This window comes from Lipophrys pholis (genome assembly GCF_963383615.2).
Source record: "Lipophrys pholis genome assembly, chromosome: 5".
NCBI lineage: Eukaryota > Metazoa > Chordata > Actinopteri > Blenniiformes > Blenniidae > Lipophrys > Lipophrys pholis.
In genome coordinates this window covers 4,921,974-4,945,632 of record NC_137628.1, presented here as the reverse complement: position 1 = coordinate 4,945,632, position 23,659 = coordinate 4,921,974, and the positions used below count along the sequence as shown (strand labels likewise).

The window sequence follows — 23,659 nt, the reverse complement described above, 5'->3', positions numbered from 1 at the left end:
GGAATCTAGGGTTTCTGAGGAAAATCCATTAAAGAACAAGTAAATTCCCCATAGGAAGGTGCCTGAGTCTGGTATTAAGCCGAAGATGTTCTTAGTCTGAGGCAATACTGCTGACCAGATTATTAACTATAGTAAGTTTAGGCTTTATTGAGAAAATACCGGCAAGAACCTTTTAGGGGAAAAAATAGACAGTTGAAGAAAAAAAAAATGAATGAGTGTGTTCCCTCGCTGTGTTTATGTGTGTGTGTGTCGTGTCATTTGTGTGAGATGTTGCAGCTGTCCACTGTTCCAGGAATCAGGAACCAGACCTAATCTCACCTGACCTCCTGTGAGCTGTGGAGTGTGACCAAAAACACACACACACGCACACACACACACACACACGCACGTGCAGAAGCCCCAGAGGTGCAGAACAACAGGACACACTCTTCCCCAGGCCAGCAGAGAGGAAGGAAGTAAGGGCTGGTGGTCACACAGCACACCAACGGTAAAGCTGCCCTCCCTCCACTACAGCCAACCTCCAAATGAAATGACGAGACGTCGTAGAGAAATGCATGGAGTTGTTCCTTTTTTAATTCCTTTTTGAATCAAACTTGAAGCAGTGTTTTTCATTAGCATGAGAAATATTCGCATCAACATTGCGGTTCAGCTTGCGCTCTGACACTTTGACTCTGCGTGTGGAAACTTTAAACCTTTTTTCCAAAAGACATTGTTTGACCGTAACTAGGAATTCCTCTGGGACTTTTTTTTTTTCATCTTGATTTTTGAATGTGGATGGACAAGATTCTTTTTTTTTTATCCATTTCGAATTCAACAAGGTTTTTTTTTTTTTTTTAAAGTCCACTAAAAAAACTTGTAATCATTCGTATTGCTTTTGCTGATGCAGGGTTACAGGGGGCTGAAGCCACTCTCAGCTGCCTATGGGCAAACACACATTCGCCCCAAATGCATCTTTGGACTATAGAAGACAGTCTGGAGGAAATGTAAACACACACAGGGAGAACGTTCAGGTTGTTTTTTCTGTTCTTTTCTATTAATTCATTTCAGGCATGTGGCATTTCAAACATTTGTGCAATCACATACGAAACCAATACACACACACACACACACACACACACATATTTAGATGATAATAAATAAATTATTGCTTATGAAATATAGTTAGACAAACTATATAATCTACATTTAAGTATACCCGCACATACTTATAAACATACTTACACACACATGCATACCTCATATATCTAATTAACATGTCTGAAAAGGGGTAGGAAGAAATAAACTTAGCATTCAGCATTCAGCACTCAGCATTCAGCAAGGTTGCGTGTTCCCCTTTTCACGAAGTCAGGGACAGAACATTTTTGAAAAAGTTGCGTTTTCAGCGACTCCCAGCATCAATGTCCTGTAAATGGGAAGACAATCTGTAAACGTATTGGATATGTATGTGTATGAGACTGTCCAGGTTGTACTCGGTTCCAGATCCTTGCGACTCCACACTGGATAATGCGGTCCAGAAGACGGGTGGATGGATGGGAACAGAGTGAAAAGCTGTGATACCAAACTGTGAACTACTTCTCTGTTTCTCAGTGACGGTGTGGGCTGGAAGCCCCCGTACACCAGACAATGGAAGATAAATCACCTCTGAAACAAATAAGTTTTGTCTGATTAATGTTTGTTCACAGGTTTAGGTCGTTATGCAATATTCATGAAGTTTAATGCAAATTCTTCTCGATGTAGGCTGGAAGGCAACATGTTCTTTTGAAGTTTGATACAAAACCTGAATAACAAACATACAATCAGATGAAAAACGACTACTTTGAATATTGTGACGGGATTCTCAGTTCGCCTAAATGCGTTTGTAATTTTGACATTGCTTCTTCAAGAAAGAGTTTGTACAGATGTTTTCTACAGTTACTCAAAGAAGTGTTTGAGAATAGCACTTTTACTTGTGTACTACAATTAAGTTCAATCTAAGTGATGCAACAGTAATTGTCACATTTAAACGTAAACCAGCTCAGTACTCCTGACAGCAACATGAAACACGCATTACTGTAAATAACACTGACATTAACCTCTATTCACCTGTACGTATGTAGCATAAACAATCAGTATATGAATAAACTGTATATATCATATTTATGAGTCTATAGGAAAGCAGGCATGAGGTGTAACTGGGCCATGAAGCAGCAGTGTGAATGTGCTCCGTGTGATTGTTTACTCCCCTGAATGAGACCCAACAACAGTCCTTTGAATGGCTTTCAAGTTTTATGACAGCAACAAAACAAATGTCCAAAACTGGAACAGCTGGTTTTATGTGTGTGAGCACAGCGTCCATGTTAATAGCTGCCGTTTATGGACAGGCTGACTGAGTGATGTCACAAACACAGAGCGGCGATTGTTCAGCTCGTTAGTTTGCCGTCGCTGGTTATCACAAGAGGTCAAGGCTGCTGGTTATTGTCTGAGTGCAGCCACCGGTCACGAGCTGCAAGCGGACGGCCGTGAGAGGCAAGAGGTTGAACTCTCCGACGACTGTCTGCACAGATGATGTCAGAGTTTTGCATCAATCATTTCTCCAACTGCTCAATTCACCCCTTTGTGTCCGTTCTGTCTCTCTTCCTTTTTTGTCCTTACTTTCTTTTTCTTTTTTTTTAAGTCTTTTTATTACCCTGCAATTACAGCTTATCTGCAGTGGTAAACTTGGACCCTTCACTTCCTTATCGCTCTGACTGGTCAGAGCAAGGGTCTCTCGAGTAAGACACAGGGAGGACAGGAGGAGGGAGAGAGAGAGAGAGAGAGAAAGAGAGAGAGAGAGAGAGAGAGAGAGAGAGAGAGAGAGAGAGAGAGAGAGAGAGGAGAGAGAGAGAGGAGAGAGAGAGAGAGAGAGAGAGAGAGCAAATGAATGAGCTTGCTTCTGAAAGGAAGCAGCCTTCACGTATGACTTCCTATCCTCCCCGCTGCTGTAACTGCAGGCGCGATAGATTTTCTCTTTATTTCCTCTCGTTGCACCTACAAACTGGATTAATTCACATTCACAGAATAATAGCACTTGATGACCATTTTCATGACACTTTGTGATGAGACAAATTTATACAGGCTATTTACATTTATGTAAACACCCTGTTATAAATGGTAATAATCTAATAACACTATAATATTCGTATAACCTTTTTTGTTCTTTTTTGTGATTCCCATCACCCCCTCCCCTTTTACCCATTCCTTTCACCACGTGTTACCCCCTCCCCCCTTGTCTCGGCTGGTCAGTGTGTGTGGGTGTGTGTTATTGGGGGGTCACAGGGGTCAGAGGGTAGACCTTGGCCTTGTGGTTTGACCCCAGAGAACAGACTAGTGTCTGGGTCTGCATGCCCTGTCTGACCTCCCCGTCACAGTCTGTGTGTGTGTGTGTGTGTGTGTGTGTGTGTGTGTGTGTGTGTGTGTGTGTGTGTGTGTGTGTGTGTGTGTGTGTGTGTGTGTGTGTGTGTGTGTGTGTGTGTGTGTGTGTGTGTGAGTGAGATCGTATGAATGTGTGCACATTATCAAGCGCCTCACTGTGGGGCGGGGGTGGAGGGTTGCGGGTCGGGGGGGGTTGGTGGGGCGGGGGGGGGGGGGCAGGGCTCTGGACAGACGAGACAGAAGTGACAGGTATTGATCATCGTTGTTCCAGTCAAGCAGAGACCCTCTCAAGCCTGCGTTCTTTAGGGAGAGTCCTGTCTGCAGAGGGACGACTACAATCAATGTCTGATTCTCCTCTCAGAGCGGCGGGGTCAGTCTCGATTTACCTTTCTGTTGCTGTTCCTGACTGACAGCTTTAAAATTCAGATATGTCCCCCCCAAATAAACTCATCAAAGCTGAAATGAAATAGCTGGGGAAAAAAGTGATTTTCATGATTTAATAAACATTTGAAGGCATAAACTTCCCTCTGCTAATTGGCCTCATTGAGGGGCTTCTCATCAGCAACAAATAATGTAAAGAACATGAGACAATGACATTGTTTTCACCAGAGTTGCATACCTCAGGCTTTTCACCCTGTGGGCCTCGGCACTGCACACCCTCCAATCCCAGCCTCCCTTGCCCTCACCTCTTACACAGACAAATTGATTTGCAAGGGTCCGGAGCTGGCGAGCCCTTGGAGCACCACCTTTTTTGCATACAGAGCGCTGTGGGGATATAGCACAATGACCGAGAGTAACAAAAGATGAGAGGAGAGAGGGATGGGGAGAGTGAAAGAGGGATGGAAGAAATGAGGAGGGGAGCTTTGGTTGGTTGATGTTTGTAGGTGGGGGCTGGTCGCACCAGGCCACATCCAGCAGTACTGGGTGAACTGGCTGGCTCAGGGATCCACGGTATCAACTAACACACACACACACACACACACACACACACACACACACACACACACACACACACACACACACACACACACACGCACACACACACACACACACACACACACTGATGCAGCCAAGTACACACAAGCAAATAAGCACACATGCACACACACTCCAGTGCCCTCATGCCCTCGGCCCTCCCTCCTTGTCCCTTTATCCCTGTCTGGTCGGAAAGGTCAGTGCATGTCTGGGAAAGGGGGTCCCTGAATCCCCAAACCTCTTTTACACACACACACACACACACACACACACACACACACACTGGCAACATAAATAAAAGCCACATTAATTTGTTATATTTGAAATTATGTCATTATCAATAAATACTCCACATATTTGAATACACACATTAAACGTCGCTTCATAATCCCGAAAAAAAAAAAAAAAAAAGCACAATCATTTATGTTGGTCAGCATCAGCTGACCCCCCTTTTGCCCCATACACATACACACAGTGAACCCCCTATTACCCCAAGCCCGCTCCTACCCCACCGACCTCGGTGAAAGACGAGAGCGAACACATTCAAATGGAAAACACTGCCCATTGTGGCTGGAGTTTTGTCTCCTCGCCACGTTAACAGCTACACTGGCCACCATTCAGAAATGTGCAGTTGAAGCAGTGATAGATAACAACGTGGTCACTGTCAGTGATGTCACTATAACAACTTTCATGTGACTTCTGGCATTTCAATCACATGTTTGCAACATTAGTATTTTTTTTTTTTTTTAAATCAGAATACACTTGTCTACAATGATTTTCTCTCTGTATGTCCACTCCAGGGTTGATAACGCATGAAATCCAAAGCACGGAATAAAACGGCCATATGACCACATGTTTGTCTGTGTTTACATTAGAATAAAATGAAATGAAATTATGTGATGTCTGGTTCTCTTCCTCCCCCCATCACACACACACACACACACACACACACACACACACACACACACACACACACACACACACACACACACACACACACACACACACACACACACACACACACACACACACACACACACACACACACACACACACACACACACAGGGAAACCCTCTATATCCTTCATGAACCTACTGACCTGACCAGGGGACTGGTGGTAGGCTGGATGGGGGAGGGAGGGGGGAGGTGGGGGAAGGAACTTTGTGCACTCCCAGCTGGGGTGGAGGAGGAGCAGTAGACCCCCCCCCCCCACACACACCCCCCGTTTCCCCCTCACCTCACCCTGTGATCTCTGACCTGCTGCACAGCAGAGAACTCGCCGTGTCTGGTCCACCGCATGGCTCTGCAGGAATCATCACTCTTCATGCAGCCAGAAGTTTTGTCTGAGTGAACTAACTCTTCGCTTGTCGTCTGATTCAGGCTATATTTTGCATTAATAAAATGTGTGGTTACAAAATGACAGACATTGTGCTTAAACATACAAACAGTGCTACAGGTGGGTTTTTTTATGCTGTTTTGATATCTTAAAAATGAGATGACTATATTTAATTATAAAAGATTCGATATTTTTATTTGTGTTTGATTAAAATATTACATTAATCTGTCTGTCTTATGCTGTCAGAGTTTATTCGCACATAAAGATAGTTTTTTCTTAAGAGATCACCCGCTTTGATATTCGAGTCACTCCTGACAATATGCCCTTGATCAGGACTTGTAACCCTCACCTGTACCACTTCAAAAGTGGCAAACAACAGTGCACTCTTTGTTTGAAATAAAACTCCTGGGACAAAATGTCAGGGCTGTTGATGAAAAACTGCATTTGCACACAAGAAATCTTTCCTCGGTGAATGACGCGGACTAATACGGTCGCAAAGGTTTATGTGCACTCAAAGAGATAAAGCTTCTGGATGTTGACTTCAGCTTGAGAGGCGGCGGCGTCGCCTTCATTGTGATTTGCGCTGTGAGAGCAGCCGCCTGCAGGGAGAGATGTATACAGACTAAACAGTGATGTGATCTATGGTGAGGACAAGTACACAGATAAGTCACAAAGAAGGACAACAGGAGCTCGAAACAGGAGGTGAAGGCTATATTGTGTCTGAATGTTGTGTTTGTCCATGACACTGATGGAGTGCCGTTGCTTTGTCTACGTGCCCGTGAGTTTCTGTGTCTGTAGGAGAATGTGTGTGTGGGTGCCTAAATGTGTTTGTGTTTACATTTCCACACATCATTGCTTGCAGTTGGTGGGACGTAGGGAGAAAAAGGGAAAAGGGGGGAGGCGGTCATCGTTCGTTTGGTCCGAGGGTCCCACACACCACGAGGGTTTCTGCTGGTCCTGCCCCCGATCTGGGTCAGGGGACACTCCATTCAGGTCCATTCCATCCCCCAGAACCCCCTGCTGCGCCTGTGCTCCATCCCCATCCCAGCAGCCTCTTACTCCTCCATGCCAGGGATTGTTTCCAAAGATTAGACTTAATATGAATATCCATAAACAGAATGGGACTCCCAGACTGTGAAAGCTATCAAAGACATATTTGCATCTAATCCTCAAAGAACCCCCTCCCACCCCTTACAGAGAGCTCCCTACCCCCTTTCGGCCCCCCGAAAGGATCCTACTAAACCTCCCCCAGAAAACACCCCCAAACCTGCCATCCCCCAACCCCAGAAACCCTCCCCTCTTGCCCCCCGGACCATCCCATCCATTCCCCAACCGTTGGGCCAGACAAGACCAGACCAATTCTGTTGGGGATTATTTGGCTTAGTGATGAATAATGGATGACCATCTCCCCTCTGGCTCTCCACCACAGTAGCACCTCTCAATTGGCCTTGGCATCAAGCCATTCACTGGCCTGTCTGGATGGCTGCTTGGCCGGCTGGCCGGCTACCCAGCCTGAGAGATCTGCAAGGTGATTGCAATATTGGGAAAGTATGGGCAGGATATTAGATAGAAATATTAAATATTCACTTGGTTACAAAAGGCCATTTCTGTATCCGGTAGGTCGGAGCAAAAATTCAAATCTGATTTGTTTAACAATTAATTGTGTTTCCTATCCAGTCTGCTTTTTTTAACCACTATTCTGAAAAAGTTAAGAAATAGTGTAATTTATTGGGAAGTTCACGTCACACACATCTATCTCATATCTTGGAGTATTGACAGGAAGTCTGCTCACCGAACATGAAATTACTGAACGGCTTTTCAATAAATTAATATATAAAGTGATTGTCTTTGACACTAAGTAGACCACGGGGGCAGAGAGAGTGTTGTACAGAGCGTGGGAGAAAGGCCTGAACATTGTCCTTGCCCTGAAAAGCAAGGAAGCCACTCTTCTTTTATTCCTCCTCTCATCCTTGTTTTGCACTTTATCTCTTTTCATTCGCTTCGCTCTCCGTCTTATTTTCAATGGAGCACTTGGGGCCAAAGAGATGTCAGTGCTGTGGGTATACACACACACAGACACACACACAAGGACACACCTGGGCATAAGAGCGCCAGCTGAAAGGAGACAAGTTCATCTAAAGGGCCTGGCTAACAGTAACACAGGAGGGGCCAAGTCCCTTTGTGCCCCCGGTCCGCTCAGAAGCTTCTTACCCCTCAGTCTTCCTCAAGACAGACTCCCAAGGTGCAATTCGACAAGATGGTTTTTGTACACTCATTATTTGTGACCCTTTTTTGTCTTTCATTTTCTTGTTTTACTGCTTTGTTTGTTTGTTTCTTTCAGCCAGGAGTAGAGCAGCCTTGGGTCTTTTGACGACAGCTGTGCTGCCGAGCGGCACATAGAAACAACACAAGTTCAGCACAATGACTGACAAGCGCTTTGTGGGCGAGGAGGCCCACAATGAATGTGTCCCTACTAAAGACTACCGGTTGGCCCCATAAAGACCAGAATATTAGAGGCAGCCTGGTCCAAGGGTGTCAACTGTGCTGGTGCTACCCCTCCCGTAGCCGTCTGGACAACCTCAGACTCAACCCCAAATGACCATATCTGGGCAAATGTTTGAGTGCATGTGAAGTGTTAACAGGAGACTTCGTGATGACTGACGAATCGCTGTGTTTAAAACAGAGGTGTATGAAAATGAACAGTAACAAAGATACCGCACAAACTCTACCTCTGTCACTCTCTGTGACACAAACACACGCCCGACATTGCCTTGAAGTAGGTTCTGAAAAAAAGAAACCTTCAAACACATTCAAAAACTGTAACTACTGCGAGCAAAAGAAAGTATGTACAGGGTGTAGAAGGTCAAGGTCTGCCAGGTCAAGCATGTGACTGTGGCCCGGCGGTCCCTCTTCCCTCCCCCCATCCCACTCTCTTTAACCCCTGGGCCTCAGGAATGAACCAGGAATGGCGCGGCAGTTCTCAGAAACTTCCAGAAACTTCCAGAGCCCTTTAGCCCGCAACCTTGATGGTCTTAGCCTTGATCACCTCTGCAGCAGCTGGAGTGGCTCAGAGAGCTGTGCCGGCCCCCACAGGGAGGGTCAGTATGGCAGTATACACCTTTAACACACAGACACACACACACACACACACACACACACACACACACACACACACACACACACACACACACACACACACACACACACACACACACACACACACACACACACACACACACACACACACACACATACAGGGGGAAATATATTAGCTGCACACTGATAAGCACAGCTAAGGAAGGTAAACACACATGAATAGATAAGAGTTATGCCTGTAGACACTTTACAATTGTATTTATTGCTGAGATTTTCAAAGGCTCAGTCTACTAACAGAAAATGTTATAATGTGATTTTCAACATTACTCCTAGTAAACTTTGGTTAACATGGATAGAAATAGGTAGCAACCAAAAATACTCGATACATATTTGTTAGTCTGTTTTTTCTCTTTCTTTTTAATAGATCAATTAGTTTGGAGCTTGAAAAATGTAAAGTTGTGAAATCCAGTCTTTCAAGCTGGAAGTGTGCAAATTAGAACAATAAACAAGACAAACAATGATTTCACGCCCATATGCGTGTTGAAATACTGCAGAAATCCTGTGTTTTTACACATTTAAATGCCGTGTGTTTGTAGTGGTCAAAGTAACTGCAAGAAAACAAATTTATTTCAGAGTGCATCAACATAAATGTGATGTGTTGGAATCAAAATCGCTCTACACGACACAATTCTTTCATTTTGGGAATTTCCATATTTGACTGTGTTCATATGTATTTTTTACCAGTCAGAAGTGAGAACTCTCCTACCTTGCATCTATCTATGCAAGGTATCAGTCAAAACTGAAGATTTTCATTGCATTTTGGGGTACCGTGTCATAGCCACTGAAAATGCAACTTTTTGAAAACAGCTCCCAAAGTGGAACCTTTCAAAAACAACTCCGTCTCCGTGTACACAAAGGAAAACACAACTGCTACTGTGCATGTGCACCACGGCCATAGTAAATAGTTCTGCACATGTGAGTAGATGGACAATAACAACTATCCATACGAATGTCCATGTACTCGCCATTGTTAATGTTTATAGTGTTTTGTTGTCGACACGTGTGTGTGGGTACATTACAATATAAACAACAGCACCCATGAGTGGCCGAATGGGAAAACTACATCATTTTCAGCATATCTGCCATGTCCCTGTAAACAGTCACTGTTGTCAAAGTGTCGCTGTGTAAACGCGAAACTTTTCTGAAACGGAAATGCAAAGACAATGCCTTTTCACTCTAAACCTCATGTAAACCGGGCCTAAAACTAATTACCTAACTAATGAAGTTTAGTGCCACAGTTCTGTAAAGATGAAAGACTGACAAAAAAAATTGCAATAATATTGTCGGCGAATTGTTGAGCGAAATAAGAAGCAGAATGAGATTAAATTGTTGGTGTTGAAGAATGAAACAATGGCTCCACCATTTCCCAGGCTGTGTCTTTGATTTGACACTTATTTGACGTGCATTAAAAATGATGGATGTGCTTGCATCATGGTACTTGGGGAAACTTCCCTCCAACGCTACAAACGACGTTATGCCGTTGCGTGGACCAAACTTTGTGTGTAAATCCGGGGGAGTGAGCGTTTGTTGCAGGGCAGCACACTGCACACTGGTCCACCTGCATGCCGAGTGCACCTACATTAATGGTGCATTGCTTCCTGCACTGGTGCTGACCTTTGGCGGTGAATAGAAATCATGAGTTGGGGATTTGTTCACTGTGAATATATTTCTTCGTAATACTGGCCTGCAGGGGTCAGAGGTTCAAATTCCAGCAGCCCAAATCTCCCTCACATTATATCTGAAAATTTGGATAAGCCATCAAAACATACAAAGGTATTCCTGCTTTTTATTTATTTCATTTTTTTAACATTGTCATGGTTTTTTTTTTTGGTTTTTTTTAAATGATGTCTCCTGTCATGTTTTATGAAACATCTGCTACAATTCTGGACACAATATATTGAAGACATTGAAAATAAAATCACAATTCCTGCATATTTCTTATTTTAAAATCTCCAAAATCAATATATCTGAGGATATACTTTACGGGTGACACAGTTTTCCAGCAATAAATGATCTATCAGCAGAGATACTGTCCAGTCTTGACTGACACTAAAATATTGTGGCATAAAGAGGCCAGAGGATGAACTTTGCCTCTTTATTCACAGGACAGTAAACAGGCGCCCTGCTGTCACACACAGAGCACACGGCTCTCACACACATAGACACGCATGCAGGTGCAACGGGCAGCACACACAAGTCAGAGGGTACTGATAATATGACCCTGTTTTACTGGCCGTATAAATTCTGTGAGCAGGGTAGCACCTGGAGAACACGCATATACCCACAGACCGTGCACTGACCAGCATGTACACATGCATGTGCGCACCGACATGTAAACACATGTTTATTTTCCAGGGACGGTGGTGAAGCTCCCAGGGTTTAACGGTTAAAACCACTCTGAGCTCCACACTCGGAGGTTCAAGGTCAGATCAGTCGCTCTCTGGAATCTCCGGCCCTTCCCCACTCCACCGCCCTCACCCCTTGACCCTCCCCTCTTCTCCAACCACCCATGCTCTGGAATGAGCCACCCCTGCAGTGTGCCAAGGGAAACCCCTCCAGCGATAGACCGACCACAAATTACTACCGCATCATGCAGCTTTCACTGGAATAAGGCTGACCTGTGCCGAGTATTAGTATATCTGCAGTGTCTGTGCACAAAACAGTGCAAACACTTGTGCAGGGGAATCATAATGTGCAGCAGAGGGTTGTTTTTTTTCAAAGGTCAGTAATAAAGGCAGCATCTCATGGTTTATGTTTGATCATGCTATCTAGAACCAAGAGTCTATTCAATTATGGCATGTGCAGTATTCAACACATTCTTCTCCACTCACCCCCTCACCCCCTCACCCCCTGTCCTTTTTTTCCCACTCTGGGGTCAAAGTTTTCACCTTATCTGGAAGCCATCAGCAGTACCAGTCCCACCTCTGAGTCATTTAGTTGAAACTGTTGCACATCGTTAAATTCCTTAAAGTCGGAGAGGTTGGGGGAGAAGGGGGAGAGAAAAAAAAAATTACATACACAGACATTTAAAGCAATACTTCACAAGCGAGGTAATCCAGGTCTGTGCCAAGTTTTTTCCCTGCCAGTTACAGCACATATTGTCTTGCGGGCAGACGACGACTCAGATGTTGAAGAAAGGGGTCGTGGGGGGGGGGTTGATTCTGCTGTGATCTACTTCACTATTTTGGCTGGGGCTTTCTTCTCACTGTGTGGTCATGGGGGAGATCGGCACAGCCACCAGGCACTGAGGACAGTGGCTGGCCGCAGCCCGACACAGAAGCCGCATGGTCGGAGAGAGAGAGCGAGAGAGAGAGAGAGAGAGTGAGCGAGAGAGAGAGAAAGAGAGAAAGAAGGAAACAAAGCTAAAAGAGAGGTGATAGGGAAGAGGAATGTGGGTGAGGTTATTCTGTTTTTCTATTATAATGTTCTCACATTTTCTCGCTCCGTCCCCATTCCTTCCACCTCTTTCTCGAGCTTCGCGAACGCTTCCTCCTCAGTCTTGCACTTAAACTTCAGCCTCCTCTGCCTGTGCAAACTTCAGCCGAAGCCTCATCCCTCCATCCATCCGTCTGTCCCTCTTTCCTCCCTCCCCCCCCCCCCCCCCCCCCCCCCGTCTCTTTCTCTCTCTTCTCCTCAGACAGACACAGCTACCCTCCTGGACGTTTCCTTTCTGCCGGCCTGCCCCAACAAAGGTGCTCAGTCATGTGAAACCTAATCTCCAGCCCCCCAAAACCTGACCCTTGACCCCTTCAGTCTTCACACAGCCGGAGGGGGAGGGGTAGCGCGGGCAGGAAAGGGAGGCTTTTGGGAAAAGGTCACATTCCCGAAGACACTTTTGTGTACGCACGTGTGTGTGTGTGTGTGTGTGTGTGTGTGTGTGTGTGTGTGTGTGTGTGTGTGTGTGTGTGTGTGTGTGTGTGTGTGTGTGTGTGTGTGTGTGTGTGTGTGTGTGTGTGTGTGTGTGAGTCCATTATGTGGTCTGTATTCCAGCATGTGTGTTTGATTCAGTTTCTGCTCACAAACAAGCACGAGGGGAATCGTTTTGTTCCCGCATACTCCCGTGTGCTTGACTGTCTTTCAAGTTTCCGGGTGTGTACTCTTTGCATTTCTGCCGTACAGTAAACATAAGCGTCTGCGTGCATCGGCTCGTGGCATGTATGCATGTGCATGTTTGTGAGAAAGCACTTGCAGCCCTGAAGCGTCACTGCCCATAGACAAAACACAGACTTTGTTTTTTTCGCCGGGCCAGACCTGCAAGTCTTGTCAGGACAGGGCTCCGCGCCTTCCACCCTATAATGGCAATCCTCAGATCTTTGTGTATGTGCAAGTATGTCTGTGAGACGCTGTGTGTATATGTGTGAGGCGCTGGGTGTCAGCTGTCCTGGGTGATTAGTGCTTTTATATTGTTCCAAGGAGCCCGGACGAGGCCCCCTCTTCACTGCACCACAGCACAGCTGCAGTCCGCCTCTCCATCTCGGCTCTTCAGCCTTCCTCTGCACCGACACTCGCAATCCGGGCTCAAGCCCAAGGAAAAATGATCCTCAGTCACAAGCACGAACTAGACATTGAAAAATCAACAGAAAACAATAAAAAATATCGTGACAGATAGGAGGATAAGAGAGATAAAAAGAGATGATTCACTGACACAAGAAACAGAAAGAAGAGGGGAAATAGCACCAGAGAGGAGAGAAGTGAGCGGAGTGGACAGGGAGAAGTGGCACATTAGCAGGATTAGAGAGTTGATTCAACGCGCCGACTCTCTCCTGGACAGGATTTCCCCAGCTATGCCTGGGAGGCCTCCGCTGCTTCAAACACACGTCAGGACATAAAGAGAAAGAAGTGAAATCAAAGCAGTAAGGTGGTAATCTCTAGCTGTTGTGTTCTAGTTGTAATGAGCTTATCGAAATGTTAAATTATTGCCTTCCCCACTGAGACGAGACAGAAAACAGAAGAGCAAAAATAATCATTTTCATCTGGCCAACATCTTATTTTACATAAAAATATTGAGATTTGTACATGCTGAAAACCATCTTCTCCATTCAAGTGGCTGACTGGTGCTTTCACGAGTTGAGGACATATGTCGGGGGGGGGGGGGGGGGGGTTCTGCGAGGTCTGGGGGGGGGGGGGTCGGTAAGGGCCACGGCTCTGCTAAGTATGTCTGCTATGCACGGGTTGATTGGTGGCAGGATTTGTGGGCCTGAGCATTGTTGTCCTCCTGACATTGAACTTGGGTGATCACAAGTGAGTAGGGGAAGCCTCCCTCCGAGCACACACACACAGACACAGACACACACACACACACACACACACACACACACACACACACACACACACACACACACACACACACACACACACACACACACACACACACACGAACAAATCCTCTCTCCCAACACCCACCCAACCAACACCACTTCCTTGCGACTCTGCTTTATCTCAACTGTCAACACCTGGCCTAAGCAGGAACCTCTCTCTATCTGTGAACTTTAATCTGGCCCTGCTAGGCAAACAGCGCCGGGCTCGGACAAGGAGAGCGATTAGTCTGTCACGTTGCCCTCCAGTGCTTTAGCGGGGATAGAAGAAAACAGGGAAGGGAGTGGTCGGAAGAAAAGGAGACGGATTGGGACATAGGAGAGCATACACGAAGTTAGATAAAGCAAAAAGTGGGGGAAGGGAGGAAGACACAAAAGGAGAGGAAAGCAGGAAATGGTGAGGAGTTGGGGAAAAAAAGGAAGGTCTTTTTTTTTCTTCTTTTTTTTAAGATATAAGACAGATGCTCTGTTGACCCGAAAAGGTCAGAAACCACAGATATTATCATGAACATTGAGGTATCACTATTATTTCCCAGTGTCTCTAACAGCCATAAACATCATTATGGCCCCGTTTACTTAAAAACGTTTTCATGTGAATAACAAACAATTTTTCAATTTTGGTTTGAGAAAAGTTTTTCCTTCACGTGGCAACATTTTCAAAATTATGCCTCTTTACACGGGAAAGGCAGAAACTCTGAAAATGATGTAGTTTTCATGTAGGGTGCTACAGTTTGTTTTTGTAATGAAACCACACACGTGCAGGGAACAATAGAAATGGCAAGTACATGGACAGACAACCAAGTCTGATTGTTATTATAGTGACTGTCAACTTTAAAACTACCAAGTCCCTGGAGAAAACGGACTGGGAGTCATGACACTCTGGAGGCAAACATTGTTCTTATTGTCCATGTTGCACTTATGCAGAAGAACTGTTTCCTATGGTCGTGGTCCGCATGCTCAAATGCAGCATTTCTCCCATTGGCACATTTTCACAAAGTTGTGTTTTCCCTGGTTTCCACGACGACACCCAAAACGCAACCAAAGTTTTACATTTTTCAATTGTAAACGTTGTCATGGAAATGGGGCCTATTAGTGTTGAATTCCTTATCAATAAGTGAGCATTCAGACGGCAATGAAAAAAGGAAAATCCGCAAATTCAGATATGTATGTAATACTTTTTATTTTTTCAAGACAAAATGGCTGAGTGAAGAGAATAATGCAGACAACAGCTGAAAACAGAGTGGCATTTCCATAACTGAAAAACAAACGAAACCTGTAAATTGAGCAGAAACTCAGAAGTGTTGGTCAATGACCTTTGGTCATCAAACAGAGAAATTAAGCCGTCACAACTCATCAGGAGGGAGGGGACTGAACTGATTTGTTTTGCAGTGACTCCGTTCTGAACAGAGCATGTGTTTGTAAGTGTGTGTGTGTGTGTGTGTGTGTGTGTGTGTGTGTGCATTTGTATTTGTGTGCGTGTGTGTCGAGAGTCATAATAAATAATGTCGACCAATGCCACAGGTCAACTTCAAGTTCAGTTCAGAGCAAACAGCTTGAGAGTAAAAACAGAACACAGGATGAAAGTAGGCAGGGAACCTAAATGTACCTCAAAACCATCAGCAATGATAACGTGTACCAAACGTTTTGTTTTTTGTGATTTCACTTCTGTTTAGAATATGCCTTGCATATGAGATGTACCATATTTTAAATTATAAAGCACCATGGTTCTTTTGGCAATGAGAAACAAAGTTTAAAACAACAAATAGAAAAGGAAAAAATAAAAATAAAGTAGCAAACAAAAAAGCTTTTCAGATTGATGTTGAATTGATTGCATATGACAAAATGTCTTTTTCGATAAAACAGCTGGAATGTTATCAGGTGGTACATGATCAAGGACAGTAAAAAGTTGGCTACCAAGAAAACCCAACAATAGCTTGTATTACTGCATATAAAATGGCAGGAGAGAAAAAAAATATACAAAACAAACTAAAAAGATATGTACAACCACCTGTTTTTACCTCATTGTGGTCACTCCAGCGGGACTGCCTGAAAAGGCCATCATATGACCTCTCACCCTTGGGGAACACCACAACAGTTTATTTTTCAAAAACATACTTATTTTCAAGCATACAAATTATTCACACTATATTATCCTGCCAAATTAAGAAAATATACGGTGGCAGCTTGTTGGGATTTTTTCACTACAGAAAAAAAAAAAAAGGGTACATTGAAACCTTTAAAGAGTACAGGCAAAACAGTTAAAAATACAGGCTCCAACATAAATACTATAAGTGCCTACACTAAGTGAACATTAATTTCAAATACCATTCTAAATACAGGAAAAAAGTAGACCATAAATGTGTTTTGAACATAGGAACTTACATGAGTGTGCATTTTCCTATGTGTTTTAAGTTCTCTCTATATATTTATATATCATAAATCTCTCCCCAATGCAAGTTTTTGTTCAACCTGAAGACTTGTGTATAGTAAAGGCAAAAAGATGAGAGACATGTTCATTACAGTTCATTACATAGTGATCGAGTCCCGGATGTGACCAAGACAAAAACAATAAGAGAAAAATCAAAACAAAAAAACAAAAAAATTAAAAATTTAAATAAAGTTCTCTCCTAACGACATTGAAGTGTTACGTTAAAGAACCAACAACACATTTCACTTATCTTTTTAAAATCAGATTTGTAGAAATTCGTCTTTCTGTACTGAGCTGTATATCTCTATCGTGGGTACGAAGCAGGATATTTCTATGGCGGTTCCTGCATTGATACCTCCGAGAGCCAAACGAATGTTTGGCTCTCAGAAACGGGGGCATGGCTGGCAACGTTTTCTAGTTCAACTCCTTATTTTTTTTTTCTTCTTTTATCATTTTTAATGCAAAGCAATGACACCACACTAATCTGTCAGCATAAGAACAAGTTTTCCCTTGAGCGTCCGACTGTAAACTGGGAAAATTGAACAGTGCACGTAGGTAGTCCCAGATCTGCAAATCCGGTTTTCATTTTATACTCAACCGACTGTACCTCCGATTAGAGAGACAGATACAGAATCCAAGGCAGAGTGACAAGTGCTATATTATCAACAATGACGGGGGTTGGAGATCTAAAAAAAGAACGAAAAAAAGCTACCACAATGAGGTCTAGATGTGTCAACTCAAAAGAAATTAAAATGGGAGCATTTAACTCTTCGTAACGTGTCTGCAAGATGTACACTGCTGAAAAAAACTAACTTTTTTAAAGTGAATTTTAATTCTTGATCCAATGTGAGTGACTGAAATAGGTTTCAAATTACTTTCTAACATCGAACGTGGCAAAGAGAATTAACGCTACAAGGATATAAAATTTTGAATTGTAGAGACACCTGGTAAACCCACTCCCCGCTCACTACCCTCACCCACCCTTTTGTTTCTCTTACACTTTCCCAACCCGCATCCCAAATCTGTCTGGCTTACAACAACTAAACACCACTCCGTGGTCTTCTAGTGACTGCTGGCTACAATGCCTGCCTGGCTGACACCGAAGAAACATAATTCTGTGCTACTTACAGAGGGAAAAAAACTAAGAAACAGCTGCAAACCTTTAATTTTCAAAGAAAATAACCACTCTGGAAAATTAAGAGCTTTACGTTGGTTAAAACGACTCATCAGAGTACCCTCTCAGTATGGTACACGTGTACCGAAAAACATAAACACCTAAAGCAAAACTGGAAACACCTAACCCCAAATAATTTTTTTTTTTTTTCAGCATGTAACATGCCAGTAAACAGAATCGTAATCTTGAAAACAACAATATACAGTCAGGCAGATAAATGATTTACCAGAGATACACATAATCGGGGTTTTTTTTCATCTTTTTTTTTTTTTTTTTTTTTTTTTTTGTTTCAGCCAGTTCCCTATGCTCTGCAAAGTCAAAAAAAAACAACAGGGCCGAACAGGTGCTTGATGCAAGGACCTGCTTATTCCACATGTGCACAAAAATGTCCTGTAATCTTTTATAGCTGAAACTCCGAGCTTATAGCAAAAAGGAGGATTAACTAATGCAGGTAAAATATCCAAGGCACTCGATGTCATTTTACACCATATTGTTAATTTTACTGCTGTTTGTAAAAGAAATATTTAATGGCGCCAGTGCCTAGCATCTCATAGGCAGCCCAATGTTTTTTTATACATATATATATCTTATCTCAATGTTGCATGGAAAATCTTTCACAAAGATCAGTTTTAAGTGTGACCCTGCTTGTCTTGATGGTTTGATAATATGACACTGTCCACTATGTTAACACAAAACTGTACATGATATGTAAGACAGTTTGTACTGTATGCAGCATGAGTTTTCATAGCTATTTTTTTTTTTTCATGTTGAAGAAATCAAAAGTATCAACAGCAACACATGTACAACCGAACCCATCAGCCGAGGACAATTCTTCTCTCTAAGTAGCCAAAACACACTGAGCATGCTGTCCAGTTACAAAAAAATACAAAACGTGTAAATTATTGCACAATAGAAAGGCTCAAAAAGTTTTGTTTGATGCAATAGTATTGCCCCAACGTTGGATCATGCATTCAGCTTTTTCCAGTCGGGGATGATAACAGGGCTGTACTGTGTACTGGTGTCTAACCCTGTTGTCCTTTCCCCTCACTTATCGGCTAGTTAGCCAGGGTTGCTTTTTAGCCAGGGGAGCTGAGAGAGAGCTGCCAGCGGGCTGCTCTTCGCCTACTCAGTCTTAATGTCATTAGCCAGAGGGCGGTCGCTGTGCCACTTCTTCATGTGTTTCTCAAGAGTACTGTACACACTGAAAGGCATGTGGCAGATTTCACATTTGTACACGTCCTTGCCCATCTGTCCGTGGGTCTTCATGTGGCGGGTGAGCTTTGAGCTCTGGGCACACGCGTAGCTGCACAGCTCACACTTGTAGGGCCGCTCTCCAGTGTGGCTGCGTCGGTGCACTGTCAAGTTGCTGCAGTTCTTGAACACCTTGCCGCAAAACTCGCAAGTGTCACTGCGGCGGCCGTCCTTGGAGCTCGGCCTGCCGTTCCCGCTGCCACCGTGTGGAGTGCTGGCGCCGCTTCCGGTGCCACTGCGTACTGAGGCCGATCGCTCCCCGTCTAGCTCGCCGGGTGGAGTGGAGAAACGCAAGCTGCCATTTTCTGACGAGTGCTCAGACGAGGAGGCAAAGGGCGATTGTCGAGAGTCCCCACCTGTAAAGTTGATGAAGGGGTCCTTGAGTTGCCGTGAGGCGGCATAACCGGCTAGCCACTGGGAGTAAACGTTCTCTGTGTTGGGGATGGTGGGTGTGGGAGGATCGAGGTCCTTCTCCACCTTGATGCGCTTGGACAGAGGGCTGAGGGAGCCGGGACTGATCCCTCCACCAGACAGCTTTCTGGACAGGCTTTCAGTGGAAATGGGTCCCAGTCCATTCATGGTAGTGGTGGTTCCATCATCGGCACGGTCCGGCTCCATGGCCGACTCCTCGTCTTCAGGCTCCCGAGACAAGCTCGGCCTGCGTGGGTGTAAGGCCTCACTGTTCTGGTGGTGTCGGGCCCCTTCTAGTCTCAGGCTGAATCGATAGTCATTCCTCCCCTCCTCTTCCACTCCAGGCTTGCTTTCAATTTCCTCCTCCTCCCCCTCCTCCTCCTCTTCCTCCTCCTCTTCTTCCTCCTCCTCCTCCTCCTCTTCTTCTTCATCCTCCTCCTCCTCTTCTTCCTCTCCATTTTCAGGCATGAGACCATTGTTCTCACTCTTGAACTTGGCCACCACGGACTTCAGAGCATCTGTGGCGCTGCCCATCAGGTCACTGGTGCCAGGCTCAGGGGAACTCGCCGTCGAGAGGCCGTCTTCAGATTTGGCACTAAGAACAGACGATTTGCTCTGACAGTGTGTCTTCATGTGACGCTTTAGCTTGCTGGCCTGCGTGCAGGCGTGGTTACAGAGGTGACACTTGAATGGCTTTTCCCCTGTGTGGCTCCGCCGGTGAACAATCAGGTTGCTCTGGAACTTAAAGGTCTTCCCACAGAACTCGCAAGATTTTGCCTTGAGAGGCGTGCCGGGTTGGACTGGGTTGGATGCAGGATTCGGGGTGGAACGTGACCCAGAAGGTGACTGAGAGGTGGACAGGGGAGGTGTGGCTGAAAATGGGGGCTTGGAACCTGGCTGGAATGGCTGCATTAGCCGTTGCATAGGGCTGGGTCTGTTCGGGGAAAGAGGAGGGGAACCCCCGGTGGCATTGCCGGCCAGTGCACGTAGACGTCTGGAAAAGTCCATGCCCTGAGGGGGTTCAAGTGGTACCGAATTTAGCCTCATCACCCGGTCAAAGGCGCTGGGATGGTGCGTTGCCAAGGCCAAGTCGTCGGGGCTGAGGTGGTGGCGCGGCGGAGGACTAAACAACGGTGGGGTTCGGGGGTAACGGCCCTCACGCGGTGTGGATGCTGATTCCCGGCCGGAACCGGAGCCTGGCATCCTCAGAAGGCTGTAAGGACTGCCATCAGCCAGGTGGACGGCGTGGAGAGGAGGTTGGGAGGAGGCACAGTCACCCCCCATCCCAGGAGCTGCAGCCACGCGGGGGGTGAGGGGGCTGCCGGGCTCGCTCTCCAGGTAGATGCGGAAGCCGTGTGTGTTCTGGGCATGCTGGAGCAGGAACCAGGCACTGGTGAAGGGCTGTTTGCACGTAGTGCAGGTGTAACTGCTGGGCTCGTCTTTATCTGACAGAAAGAGACACAGAGAGACAAAAAATAAATAAATAAATTAGCTGTTCAAGGTCTTATGAAACTTTATTAACTAACCAACTTATAATCATGCAGCATTAATGCAGAAAATGCAGGTTCAGAATAAAATGTTCAATGTGGCCAGGAGACATTCAGGCCTCGTTTACACAATGTTTCAAGTGAAAATGCTTCATTTCAGAAAAGTTCCGTTTCCCCCCATTTCCACGGAGATGTGGAGATTTTTCAAAAAGTTAAATTTTCAGTGGCTCCAAGCACCTTTGTCATGTAAACAGACCTCGGAAACATAATGAAAGTTTGGTGTTTTCACATGAAAAGATTGTGTAAACCGGGCCTCTGTGAGAATATAGCAGCAAATCCAATTATATGAGCTGAACATTTTATTATTTTTCTCATCTACACCAACCTATAGTCTGATGTGTATTACATCCCCAATTCTATCTAATCTGCTTCGCCATTTTTACACTTGTGCTCATTAAAGACTCTTGAATCTGAAGATACGCCACGATGTGTTTTTTTTTTTTTTTTTATAAAACTGACGGCTACAACACAGGTGAAAGATTAAAATTTCTTTTCATAACACTTAACAAAAGAATGAACAAAACAAAAATAACAAGGGGTATCTCAGGCAGGAAAACACAATTTACACAGTTGAGCAGGCATTAGAATATTTCAAACAATAATTGACTTTCAATAGTACTTGCACGCTGACCTGAGATTTGCCTGACAATGCACGCCTAATCTCGTTAAACACACTCATCTCCCCTCCAATGCCTTGTTTACCGAATTAGCAAGGCTAAAGTGGGACATGTATCTGATGCTGCATATTAACACTGAATACAAATAAGAGGTCACATGTTAATAAATTGTACCGGTGTTTATCACAAAAAAACACACATTGGCGGCAAAAAAGAAGCAAAGGGTAAAATTGCGTGTGTGTTTGTGTGTGGGCGGGGAGGCTTCTATGAAAATGCATTTCATGCATTACTTTTCTATTTCTGATATTTCATGCTTTATGGATTTATTTAAATCCTCTCAGGTGAATAGAAAAGGAGAAGAAGGGGAAAGCAGAAGTGAGAGATATGCAAAATAAGAAGCATCCGCCACTTGCAAATGTGCTCCCTCTTTCATCTTTTGGCTTTCTTATCCTTTCTTCTGTTATTTTTTCCTTTTCTTTTTTTTCACTGGGGGACATTTTTCTGAAGTCATTTGCAGACACTGAGCCCAAAAGCATGGCCAGACTGGGCTAGAGAGGGAGAACAAGGGAACGCAAGCAAGGAAGATAGGCCGTGCGTGAGTGTATGATTGAGACTATGAGCGATTCCTAAGATGGTGGAAGGACAGTCTTGCATGTTTTAAGCCTGCTGTGGCTAAGAGACAAAGGGGTGAAGAAGGGGCAGAAAAAGAAGACGGCTGCTGGGGAAAAAAAAAAAGAAGAAGAGGGATGTTGTGGATGAGCAATCGAGGGAACAGATTGGCGTTTTGAGGTTTGCCGTTCTATCTCATGTGCCCCCTCCGAACAATCTCACTTAAAGACCAGAACACGGCATAAAATGTGCACCCAATCAAACCTCCACGCAAACCTTTTTCTCTTGACTGAAAAGAGTTGGAAGGGGGTACACTGGTAAATTATGGATCATTACAATCTGCAAAAATTACAGTTAATTGCTGCCACCTGCAAGGGGCTTTGACCCACTATGGAATTTTTCCATCATAAAAAAGCCATTTGCTCATACACATTTTCTTGCTCCCTCTCTCATAAGCACAAATAAAATGTGCCCATTACATTGGCTTTGGCTCTATGTATGTTTCCTGATTATGTGTGTGTTTTTACGGCTTTAAGTTGAAAGCCCCATATCACTCGTAAAATGGTTGCAATAACCTGGCCTCTCCCGTTCACTTTGCTTTGATTTGCAGCCTATACACACTTCCTCAACTTCGTCTAAATGTGTGAGCAGAGGGTGCATATGCAGGAGTGGGGGGTGGGGGTGGGGGGGCAGATCTTTTTTTTTCTTCTGTTATTGTGAAGGACGAGAGTGGAAGACGGGGGGTTGGCAAGACATTGCCGTGTCTGTCAGAGGGAAAGAAAAGACAGAAGGGTTGTGGAAGTGAAGGATGGAGGAAGCGAGTGAAGGAGGGAGAGAAGTGTGGCGTGAAGGGGACATTCCTAATGACAACCCGCCACGTCTCTGAAGGACACCACAGCCACAACACAGCGCCTCAAAGCTGCGAGTCAATTCATTTTCCCCATGTATCAAAACCAGCGTGTCTTGTGCTATGCAATCACTCGTCCATCTATGGACATTTGACAAACTGTGCTCGTGCCACGAGCGCTGATAATAATTGTTATTGCCGTCCAAGCAGTGGGCACATTGATGAGCAACAACAAGCCAGACCACCGCATGCCCAGATACACAACAATGGTGGAGAAGATATCTAAATATGCCGACTATTGTCCTTAATAGCTGTCCTCAAAGGGATGGAAGGACAGTCGTTCAAAGGGATAAAAGACATTCTGACAAGGCGTTTGATGGCCTTGAAGGGTTTTTTTCATTCTTTCTATTTTTTGGGGGGTAAGTATGGAGGAACACAGAGCCGTGTGCGGGAGAAAGGATGATCTTATAAACGAGTCTGTCCTCTAATGGAATAAAGGAGAGCCCTCTCTCAGTGTCCCAGCCTGTTCTCCTTCTTCTAGCAACTTTAAGTCTGCAGCGAGTTAGGGCTGGAGAGCAGGAGAGCTGAGGCTAATGCTGGAT

At 44.7% G+C, this 23,659-nt stretch overlaps 1 protein-coding gene across 1 annotated transcript in view; it reads right to left on the bottom strand.

Annotated features, from left to right (window-relative positions):
- Positions 1–17,931: 17,931 nt before the first annotated feature.
- Positions 17,932–23,659, bottom strand: part of LOC308109353 (B-cell lymphoma/leukemia 11A-like) — a 33,447-nt gene continuing 27,719 nt past the window's right edge. Inside the window, exon 3 of the mRNA XM_080462861.1 lies at positions 17,932–20,882. Within this exon, the coding sequence (XP_080318987.1) occupies positions 18,898–20,882 (1,985 nt within the window). The 3' untranslated portion in view covers positions 17,932–18,897. The remainder of the gene's footprint in view (positions 20,883–23,659) is intronic.